This window comes from Microtus ochrogaster, chromosome 2 (assembly GCF_000317375.1).
Source record: "Microtus ochrogaster isolate Prairie Vole_2 chromosome 2, MicOch1.0, whole genome shotgun sequence".
Lineage (NCBI taxonomy): Eukaryota > Metazoa > Chordata > Mammalia > Rodentia > Cricetidae > Microtus > Microtus ochrogaster.
Genome location: NC_022010.1, coordinates 13,218,350 through 13,229,706, shown reverse-complemented (window position 1 = coordinate 13,229,706; position 11,357 = coordinate 13,218,350). Strand labels below are relative to the sequence as shown.

At 48.5% G+C, this 11,357-nt stretch overlaps 2 protein-coding genes across 4 annotated transcripts in view; one reads left to right on the top strand and one right to left on the bottom strand.

The window, feature by feature from the left end:
* C2H12orf65 (chromosome 2 C12orf65 homolog) overlaps nucleotides 1-8,507 on the top strand; it is a 13,982-nt gene extending 5,475 nt beyond the window's left edge. Inside the window, exons 2-3 of the mRNA XM_005344386.3 lie at nucleotides 5,415-5,723; nucleotides 7,143-8,507. Coding sequence (XP_005344443.1) covers nucleotides 5,442-5,723; nucleotides 7,143-7,406 — 546 coding nt within the window. The 5' untranslated portion in view covers nucleotides 5,415-5,441 and the 3' untranslated portion in view covers nucleotides 7,407-8,507. The remainder of the gene's footprint in view (nucleotides 1-5,414; nucleotides 5,724-7,142) is intronic.
* Nucleotides 8,508-10,401: 1,894 nt separating this feature from the next.
* Nucleotides 10,402-11,357, bottom strand: part of Cdk2ap1 (cyclin dependent kinase 2 associated protein 1) — a 7,709-nt gene continuing 6,753 nt past the window's right edge. For 2 of the 3 annotated variants that reach the window (XM_005344385.2, XM_026786790.1), the window contains exon 4: nucleotides 10,402-11,136. In XM_005344385.2, the coding sequence (XP_005344442.1) occupies nucleotides 11,069-11,136 (68 nt within the window). In that variant the 3' untranslated portion in view covers nucleotides 10,402-11,068. Of the gene's footprint in view, nucleotides 11,352-11,357 lie in introns of those variants that run through there. The other variant, XM_005344384.2, reaches the window with a different exon arrangement.

Genomic DNA, 11,357 nt, shown 5'->3' with positions numbered 1-11,357 from the left:
TTGTGAGCCACCATGTGGTTGCTGGGAATTGAACTCAGGACCTTTGGAAGAGCAGGCAATGCTCTTAACCTCTGAGCCATCTCTCCAGCCCCCATAAGCGGTACATTTTAAAAAAAAACAAACAGTTCTAGATTGAAACCCATGGGCTTTCCTAAATTGAAACTAAAATCAAATTCCCTTGCCTGATCTAGGTATAATAATCCCAGCATCCAAGTCTAACACAGGAGATGCAAAATTATGGACCACCAAATTTTGGGTTAAAGCCTCTCACTGTCCGAGTCCTAACTTGGTCAAGTGTAGAAAGAATGTTCTGCTGGAATTAACCATTAAACAAAGCAGTCAGTCACAGAATACAGTCAAGAATAACCTTCTTGAACTCATACAAACATACTCTTCATGGGTTGTTTTAATTGTGTGCGTGCGTGTGTGCATGCGCGCGTGCGCAGGTGGAGGGAGAGACACGACTTGCGAGAGTGGGCTTCAGGATTGAACACAGGTCTTCAGACTTGGTGACAAGCTCCTTTACGGTTTCTGTGCTGAGCCAGACCACTAGTCCCACTGGTTTTAAAAATCTGCAACTTGACTCAGTTATTGCGATGCTGGGAAATGAAACCCAGGGCCAGGCTAAGCAAGCAAAACTACCACTGAACTCCCAGCCCGAGTCTTCATGCTTCTCAAGAGATATAAAAAGGCTCCCCTGCTCCCATCCACAGCATTCGGGCTGTGGACACATCTCATTTGGCCTGGGATGGCTCTGTCGCAGACCATCCCTGCAGCTGTACCCTCCCAGATTTGGGGGGATTTGAAAATGTCTGTGATCCAGAAATGGTGACAGGAGCGCTGTGGGGATCTGGGGCCTATGGCTGGTACAGCCTCGGCTGTACATCTATTGTATTTATACATGCCTTCATGTCTCTGTGATGGGCAAACAGCTCATGCTCCTTGAGGCTCATGCCTGATGCTTAGCAAGCATTTAACCAGATTTTCCACCAGACAAATTCAGTCCCTTTTGGAAGGTCTGGCATGTCTATTCTCTCTACACTTGACCGAGTCAGGACTCAGACAGTGGGAGGCTTTAACCCAAACTTATTGGCTCATGAATAGCTGAAGCCATCATCAAAGAAAAAGGAGGGCCGGGGAAGTCAGGTACAGAGCCAGCCCCACATTAAAGCCCATATTCCCAGCAGGAATTAGGGCAGAGCTGCCGGCTGCCAGTCTCCCCTTACTAGCACTTCTTTTTGACATTTTCTCTCGTGTTTTTCTAATGTCACAATGAGCTAGAATTTGAGCTGTTTCTATTGTCCCCGAAGACTTCGGGTTGCCCTGTGGGGACACAAAACCTGAAATCCAGTCTGGGCTTTGGGGAAGCAGAGCCATGGTGTGTTTGTCATTTTTAGCAGTCACTGGGGTGTCTAGCATTGTCTGATTGGCTGCTGGAATTAGCCATTAAACAGAGCTCTCAGTCACTGAACACTGAGAGCCTCGTTGAACTCAGCTGGGTGGGAGATCTTCCAGGGTGCCCTCTGCTCTGAACTAAGACAGAAGGGCAGCGATGGGGCCGGTAGCTGTGATGGCCCCTGATGAAAGAACCCTCCCTGCTGTCCTTTGTCAGGGCGCTGTTATCACTGCTGTCCTGTCCGGTCTGCTCACTAACCGGCGGAAGAGACAGTCGGGAGAGACCGTGGGCTCCCATTCCATGGTCAGCCCTCCCCAGGGACTTGAAGCCTTCTGCTACACAGCAGAATTTGGTCCGTACACTGAGAGCAGAAATAAGAAAAGGGCAATTCTGGACATGAACTTAGCCCTGTCCCTGATTATAGTGTCTGGGTTTGTCACATTTTCTTCTTTGTTTATTTGGGGATGTTTTGTTTTGAATTACATTTTATTTTGTCAGGGAAGAGGTGCATGCCACAGCACATATCTGGAGGTCAGCGGACAAGTTTTGGGAGCTAGTTCTCTCATCTTACGAGTTCCTTGGAGAGAACACAGGCCATCAGGTATGGTGGCAAGCATCTTTACCCACTGCACCTGCCCTGGTTATTGTTCTTTTGAGACAGAGTCTTAGGACTCCTGGCCTGGCCTCCCAAGTTCTGGGATTTCAGGTGGGGACCGCCACATCCTGGTCACTTATCATTTTCTTTTTTTGAACCGGTTTCTCAGTGTAGACCAGAACTCACAGAGACCTACCGGCCTCTGCCTCCCAAGTGCTGGGATTAAAGGCGTGTGCCATCTGGCTCACTCGTGTTTTCTTAAGAATAATTCTAAAATGCTTCAGACTCATTGAACAAAACCAGTATTTTTATTTGTGCTTTAAAAAAGTATTTTTAAACATGTATTTGTTTGCTGAATGGTGCTCATGTGAAGGTCAGAGGGTAACTTTCAGGAGTCAGTTCCTACCAAGAGTCCCGGGACCAAACTCAGATTATTGCATTTGGATTTAATTATTGTGTGTGTGGTTGTGTGTGTGCAGTGCTTCAGAGGCCAGAAGAGCACATTGGATTCCCTGGAACTGGAGTTAGAAGGAGCTACCCCTTGTGGGTTCTGGGAACTGAACTCATGTTCTCTGTAACAGCAATAAGCACTTTTTTTTTTTTTTGGTTTCTCTGTAGCTTTTGGAGCCTGTCCTGGAACTAGCTCTTGTAGACCAGGCTGGCCTCGAACTCACAGAGATCCGCATGCCTCTGCCTACTGAGTGCTGAGATTAAAGGCATGTGCCACCACCGCCCGGCGCAATAAGCACTCTTAACACTGAGCCATTTCTCCAGACTCCTCCCCTACAAAATAGTTCTTAAAGCACCATTTTCATTGCTCTAGATTTTGATTTATGCCTCTCCACAGAAGCCCCTTCCACTGTTGTCTTAAATATCACCCATGACTATGGCAGGACACATTGAATGTCACAAAAAGACCCATATCATAGACTTGAAAGCAAGCAGTAGCAAGGCTTGAGAAGACCGTGTGTTATATTTCATCATGTTCGTTTCCCACAGAAAAAGAGGTTCAGAGACACCCAGCATCCCTGCAGTTATCAACTCTTGTGGCTGCTCAAAAGCTTGCATTTACACCAAAAGGAAAGTGGGACATGGTGACTCATGTTTAGTCTTAGGTCTATAGAGTGCCAGGCCAGCCAGGGCTGCATATGAAAATCTGCCTCAAAATACAGAGAGATGGACAGAAGGGAGGGAGGGAGGGTGGGAGGGAAGGAGGGAAGAGAGAAGAAAGAAGCAGGAGCTGTGCATAGTGTTGCACACCTGGAATGATGATGATTAAATAAAATAAGTTTTAAAAATCTACATAAATAAAAAAAATAAACAAGCCAGGCAGTGGTTGGCACACACGTGTAATCCAGCACTGGGGCAGGCACTCTCGAGTTCGGGCCATCCTTGTCTACGTGGCAAGTTCCAGGACAGCCAGGGCTACAGAGAAACCCTGTCTCAAAAAAATAAAATAAACCAAGTGAAAAGTAAAGCACCAAGTACAGTGTGCCTTCGTCAGGAGCCCTCCCCAGTGCTGCCCTCCCCAGTGCTGCCCTCCCCAGTGCTGCCCTCCCTAGTGCTCACCCGGGGAGACACAGCAGGAGTCAGCAGTCACAGGTGACTGACTGCAACCTGGGCACTTCTGTCCGGGAGGTCCGGTCATCTTAGAAGCTAGCTCCTCCATATGTCACAGACCAGCTACCAGGACTCTGTCACCAGGTTTCGGCTGCTATTGAAAGCCTCAGGGAGAGCCGTGTGAACGTAGCATCCCTATGCTTGGTGCCCGCACACCCTCAACAGACGCACAGCCCTCAAATAAGATTACCTGGCTGCCGAGCCCCAGAATCACTAGGAGAGCCACCCCCAGAATACTTTCTCCTTTGCTCTTTTCTACCAAATGTGAGGTGTGTGGAGAAAAGCAAATTCATAAGGAGTCTTAGCAGCTCATTTTTACTGTTGACCCCTTGAAAACCTCAAAAGTCTGTGGGTTGACCATGTCCTTGTGGCTACAATTCCCTGCCCGGTTTATTTGTCAGCTAAGTGATCCAGTGTTGTGCTGTATCTTTTTTTTTTTTTTTTTTTTTGGTTTTTCGAGACAGGGTTTCTCTGTGGTTTTGGAGCCTGTCCTGGAACTAGCTCTTGTAGACCAGGCTGGTCTCGAACTCACAGAGATCCACCTGCCTCTGCCTCCCGAGTGCTGGGATTAAAGGCGTGCGCCACCACCGCCCGGCTGTTGTGCTGTATCTTGAGTCATTAGTTAAATCTTAGATTTTTAGACCGGGTCTTATTTTTTTTTTATATTTATTTATTATGTATACAATATTCTTTCTGTGTGTATGTCTGCAGGCCAGAAGAGGGCACCAGACCTCATTATATATGGTTGTGAGCCACCATGTGGTTGCCGGGAATTGAACTCAGGACCTTTGGAAGAGCAGGCAATGCTCTTAACCACTGAGCCATCTCTCCAGCCCCCGACCGGGTCTTATTTTAACCTGAGTTGGTCTCAAATTCCTGGCAGTCCTTCTGCTTCAGCCTCCTGAGTGCTAGGATTGGCTTTATTTAACTCTTTCATTGTTTAAAAGCAAAGACTTGTCTGACCCTGGGAGTGTAACTTGTTAAGAATGGGCTGAGTGTGCATGGGTGCTCACTCCCCACGTAGTCTTGAATGTCTTCTCTGGCTAGCTCATGGGTCCCACATCTTTGGTGGTGTTTAGACCTAACAGGCACCTTAGTAGAAACTGCTTGATTTGGTAACAAGACCAGTTGGATCACATTATTGGCAATGCATCCCAGGGCAGATGTTCCCATTCAAATCCGTGAAACTGCCAGCATTACAAGCCAGCAGTCAGGGCACTGACTGACAGTGAAGTTTTGTGGGTTTACTATGTCAGACTTTAAGCTCAGCTATAAAATAGACTGATGCTGTCATCTTCGCACAAATATAGATTTCACATTTAAACACTGCCCTTGACTCAAGTCCTAATTCTTCCTCAATGTGCTCTTTAGTGTCTTTAGCAAACCACAGCTCTGCTCCTTTAAATGTCACACTCAGTACCTCTTGCCTAAGGAGATGGCACCTCCAGGTGCTCAGAAGATATTTTTGGTGTGTTATAAGAAAATGTGTAGTCTGTGGCAATACCCCCCCCCCCCGAACGCACTGATCTCTGAAGCTAAGCAGGGTCAGAGGCCTGGTCAGTACTTGGATGGGAATACCCCATGCTATGGGCTTAAAAAAGAAAGGAAGAAAGGAAATAGTACATGTATTAGCTGACAGGGCATGGACAGTTAGAACTCTGGGCAACTCCCGCCTTTGCTTGTCCCCTACATGCCCTGGGCATGAAGGGCTGTCACTGATGCTGTATAAAAAGCTGTGTTTGAAGCCTGGCTGTCCTCTGGAGAGCAAAGTGAAAAGATGGCCTCATTCTTTCTCCATCGCAGGTCCTGCCGCACCGCCTCGTGTCCGCGATGAGCACCTGGGCTTTGCTCCGTTTCCCTGCACCGCTGATCAGGATGTGTTCGGGGAACTGGGGACTCAGGCTTCAGGAGAAGCCAGCACTGCTCTTCCCAGGAATGGCTGCTGCTGCGGTGCAGGTGGCAGGCAGGAAGGACTATCCTGCTCTGCTTCCCCTGAATGAGAGTGAGCTTGAAGAACAGTTTGTGAAAGGCCATGGTCCAGGGGGCCAGGCCACCAACAAAACCAGCAACTGTGTAGTGCTCAAACATGTGCCCTCCGGCATTGTGGTCAAGGTAGAGAGTGGAGGGGGCGGGTAGATGAGAGGAGTCCAGGTCTGCAGCCACAGCAGGTTTCAGTAAGGGGCATGCCCATTCGAGCACTGACATGCTCTGCCAACCCAGTAGAATCAGGGCACTGCAGATGTACCCAAACCCTGAGCTGTCTGTCCCTCTGGAAATGAACCTCCTGCCTAGTCTCAGGAGCCAGAGCTCTGCCGCTGTCCTTGAATTCAGCTGTGTGTCACCAGCAAGGGATGCTGTGGTTAAGCCTGCTGCCCCCAAAGTCACCCCTGGTCGGCACATGGAACTGATGGACTATGTTTCTGGCTAGCTATCTCAGTCCTCAGTTTGTAGGGTAGCTCTCCATGTCCCTCTGCCCTGCTTTGCAAACATCTCCAACACTTGCCCTTCCTAGGAAAAGATGAGGTGGAGGGGAAGCAGAGGCAAAGCGCTCTTCACAGCTGCCAGTGTAAACCTTCCTTAAAGAAGGTGGTCTCTGGTCAAGGGCAGCACAGCCCCTAACAAACCACAGGTGTAGCAAGTGGCCAAGTGCCTTTTAGCCCAGAGTGCAGCAGCCGCACTGCCTCTGAAATAGGAGTGAGGAGGCCAGCAGAGCCGGCAGCCAGCCACGGCCACTGCTGTGCGTGTGTCCATCACTAGAGGGCCCCAGAGCCGCACACAGCCCTGAAGGAGCATGCAGGCAGAACAGATTTTCCCAGGCACAGCCAGTCTACCAGCAGGTATTTCACCACTAGGGGCAGGCACTGTGTGTTAGCTCTGAGGCCTGAAAACAGTGCTTACTGCCTGACCAGACAAGGAACTTGCTCACCCACAGTCCTTCAAGGGGAGTCCAGATTCACAGTAGCTGCTTCATGGCCAGTTTCTGGGGCCAAGAAGACAGAAGTTAAAACCCTCATTCATAACAAAACTCCAAAAGCATTTTTGTTGCACTTGCCACTAGCTTCATTTTCCTTTTGGAAATCTCCCCCTCATGCCACAGCACTTCCTTTGCCCCTCAACTCTGCTAGGCCCTGGCCACCGTCACTTTCACAGACACTGAATGTTGTGGCAAGCTGTTATCCAGACGGATATACGGTTGTGAATGGCATGCGCATTTTCCACAGGGGTCGCTCCCTGACCACAAGCTAGAGACTCCAGTCAATGCTTCCATTATTACTTGGAAACTGCTTAAATTAATTAAAGCTATTGTTGGGGGTAAAAAGATGGCTCAGTGGTTAAGAGCACTGGCCTGCTCTTCCAGAAGACGCAGGTTTGATTCCCAGTACCCACATGGCTGACTCAAGAGGCTCATGCCTTTGCCCTCCTGGCCTTTTCCTCTGTGAAGAATGGGTGGATTGAGGAACCAGGGCTCCTGAGGTCCTGCCTGTCTCCCCACCCCCGTGGTTTTCACATTCCTGCCGTGATCTCTTGCAGTGCCACCAAACACGATCAGTGGATCAAAACAGAAAGATAGCTCGGAAAATCCTCCAGGAGAAAGTGGATATCTTCTACAATGGCGAAAACAGCCGGGTCCACAAAGAAAAGCTGGAGGCTGAGAGGAAAAAGCAAGCGAGGAAGAAAAGAGCAAAGGAGACCCTAGAAAAAAAGAAGTTGTTGAAAGAACTATGGGAAGCAAGTCAGCACGTCCCTGAGGAAAGAACTGGTGCTGATGCTGTACCAGGGGGCTTTCGGAAATAACGGTGGAAATGCCTGGCACCGGTGTTGGCGCATCTAAAGAAAGTGTCCTGGAGGCGGGAGTGGTGGTGCACACTGCGGTCTCGGCACTCGGGAGGGCCAGGGCTTGAGCAGAAGCACTTGTCCCACAAGTGAGTTTGATTCTCAAAATCCACATAAGGGTGGAAGGTCAGAACTGACTCCAGAGTCCTCTGACTTGCTGATGTAAGCTATTCCCTGTGTGCCCACACTTGTCACACACAAAAATGAACAAGCAAAGCCAGGCGGTGGTGGCGCACGCCTTTAATCCCAGCACTCGGGAGGCAGAGGCAGGCGGATCTCTGTGAGTTCGAGACCAGCCTGGTCTACAAGAGCTAGTTCCAGGACAGGCTCCAAAAACCACAGAGAAACCCTGTCTCGATAAACAAAAACAAAAAAAAAATGAACAAGCAATACAAGGTTAAGATAAAAACAGTTTGAAAGAGTACTGATATTAGTTAACCCCGCCGGGCGGTGGTGGCGCACGCCTTTAATCCCAGCACTTGGGAGACAGAGGCAGGCGGATCTCTGTGAGTTCGAGACCAGCCTGGTCTACAGAGCTAGTTCCAGGACAGGCTCCAAAACCACAGAGAAACCCTGTCTCGAAAAATCAAAAAAAAAAAAAAAAAGATATTAGTTAACCCCACTTTTATGGCAAGTTGAACCAAACAATAGCACTTAGTGGTATCTTGTCAACTCCAGGGGCATTGCTGAGCCGCCTTAAGGTATAATTTAGCCTTAGTTTTGGGTAAAGAGTAGTAAAGAAAATGAACCATCAGTGAAGTGGCACTAAGTTACCTGCTGTGCTTGCTGGTTTTAACAATTCACACAAGCTAGCATCACCAGGGAAGTTTTAGTGAGAAATTATCTGTATTGTTAACTAAGTCAGAAAACCTAGCTCATTGTGGTCAGCATCATTCCCTAAGCAGGAATCCAGAATACAAGAAAGCTAGCTAAGAAAAGCAAGCAATGATGCTTTTACTCTCTTGACTGGATGTGGTATACTACTGGAGTTCCTACCCTGACTTCCCCAAGATGACTTACTGTAACTTGAAATAGCAAGCTAAATAAATTCTTCTTTCATAAGTTGCTTTCTGCCAGGGTATTTTATTACAGCAACAGAAATGGATGTGGATTTCTGTGGAGTCCTCAAAAAAAAAAAAAAAAAGAAATGGATGTGGAACTTACCAATTGGACCGTACAGTCTTTTTGGTTTTGGAGTTAAGGTCTCATGTAGCCCAGGATGGCCTTGAACTCCTGGTCTTCATGTCTCTGCCCCCCCAAGGATTAGTGGCATACACCACCACACAAAGCTACAGGTGGTTTTCCATTTGTTTGGTTTGCTTTCCCTGTTAGAATTCCAAAGGTGGTCCACATCTTTAATCCCAGCTGTGAGCTCAAGGTCAGCCTGGCCTACATAGTAAGTTCCAGGACATAGTGAGACCCTGTCTCAAGCAGGGGAAATGCCAAGACAGGTGTGCTGATGTCACTTTAGAGGGACAGGTGTACCCTGGCAGAGGAGGAAGCAAGGAGAAAAATAAAACAACCAGAGAAGGGTAAGAAAGAGGGCGATGCCAAATCAGACTTCCAAGTAAGACAATCAAGCCGGGAGCAGAAGACTTGGTGAACTTCCCGCCGGACAGACAGGAGCCTGCATGCCAGATGAACATGTCTCATGTCTTCTAGAAGGGTGTGTGCGTGACCTCTGGTCAACATCAGTTACTATATGAAGGCTTCATATATGGAGGCAGGCTTTGTGATTGGTAGTAGACAATGGCAAGTCAGGCTAACTGGCATCACCTGACGTGGAAACTTGATGTTCTATATCTTATATCTGGTGAGTCCTTGAGGCCTCCAAAGTACCACTCCGTCCTCTGTAATGCACCTTATGTGTCTGTGCATTATGAGCTGTTTGGCCATTAAGCCTCTAAGAAGGGACTCTGGGATGGGGCAGGACAGAGAAACCTTCGTTTACATGTGGCTATAGATCTACAGATAGAGAGAAACAGTGATGCTCGCTGTTACCTGCCTCACCTAGGGGTGGGGGAGCACTGTTCACTAAGCTGTTCTAGGCTGGACATTGCATTACATACATGCGGAAGCTGCTCCTTGGGACACTCCAAACAGGGATCCCTTTGTTGTAACAGTAGATCCTTCCTATAATCAGGCTCCCTTGAACAGGGAGTTATGGAAAGAGGCAGAAGAAACTCACAGGAAGGCAAATTTAGAACTGTAGCTAGAAAGGGCAGCTTCTGTTTCCTTTTGGACACTGGTGTTCTGCCATGGAGACGCTGCAAAGCCCATGGTTCCCTCCGCTGGCCTTTGAACACTTTGTGAATGGGCTCTTTGCTTTTCACCCACAATACTGTACATCTGATACTTGTATTCAACCAGCTCAGAGCCAAGTCTTGTACAGGGCCAGTTTGCACACAGCAGAAACTCCTGCGTCCCGGGATACTGTGGAGACCACAGTGACTCGATATATCCAAGCACGACTGGCTTTCCTCAGCACCGGAGCATATAACTATTAATTTTTTTTTTTAAAGCAATGTTTCACTATGAAGCTCTGGCTGGCACAAAGTATATGATCCTCCTGCCTCTGTCTCCCCGGTTCTGGGACTGCAGGAGTGAGCACGCTGCCCAGGAGATCCCTGAAGCACCCACCTGCTGGACGGTGGAACAGTGCCCATGCTCATCACTGACGCCTGCCTTCCACAGGGCCACATGTGGGCCTGATATCCCTGAGACTCAGGCACAGTTTACAGCCTGCTGTGCTAGTGGGATGTCTGAGTCAGATACGAAATGCCTTAGCAGATATCTCCAAGCCCTCTGTCAGGAGCGTCAATAGTGACCCCAACCCTGGGGAAACCAAGGCAAGGATTGTGAGCTCAAGGCCAGTGTCTCTATAATTAGCAAGACTGTCCTCCCCCAAAGAGAAAGAAGCACCGAAGACCCAAGGATCCCACATCTTAATACAAACTGTTAATGAAAATAAGCTTTATTACATCAAGTAATAAATACAAAGATGCAACAGTTGCAGTCGTTTTCTTCCAGATGTTGTGACGTCTCACAGTCAACACGGAACTGAGATCCACAGTCTCAGGATGGACATTTGCAGGGCGCGTGGCAGGTTGGGTAGATTGCTCTTTCTTCTGTATTTATAACTTGTGCATGTTTAAGATTGACTTCAAAGCACTCGGTCATGCAAAGGCTTAAGCAGAGCAGCTCTGTGAAGCAGGGTCTACACTGTCCACAGGCAGGCCAGCTTACTAAGCAGATGTGCTGTGCTCTGCACTCAAGTCCGCAGAGGCAGGTGAGCTCATGGAAAGGAAGTCACCTGGGGTGAGGCGAATGGCAAGTGTATCCAAAGGGAGATTTTAAAGGGGACACTGGTATTTGGGGGCAAACAATAGCTTGCTGTGAAGTGGCTTCACAAACATCTTTCAAATCAATGCTTGGGAAGAAAAAAAGAGCTGGATGTTTTCTAACTACTTAGAATGCACACCGTCAGTAACTGCAAAATGTCTTCCCAGTCTTCTGGATGTGGGTTCAGAGCTTAATGACCATGGCAGGAAAACCACCGCCATTTTGAACAAAGCCTCTCATCTCCACAGGGTGGCGAGATGGGCCTTCAAACTGGCCAGGGGCTAGGACCTGGCATTACGTTCCGTTTCAGCCAAGCACTCCCGAACCAGGCTTCGGGCATGAATGATGCCTCGTTTTAGTCTCTCCATGGCGCTCTTGCTCCCTGCGTATGTGGGTCTGATCTCTTTCCCCAACTCTTCAATGATGGCCAGCAGCTCTGCATATTTACTTTGAGGCACCTGGCTATTTCCAGTTCCCTGGGTGTAGCCTAGTGATGGTGGCCCATAGTCACTCAGCAGCTGGCGATACTGGGAGGATGTCGCCATACTAGTAGAAGGCGAGTGGACACTT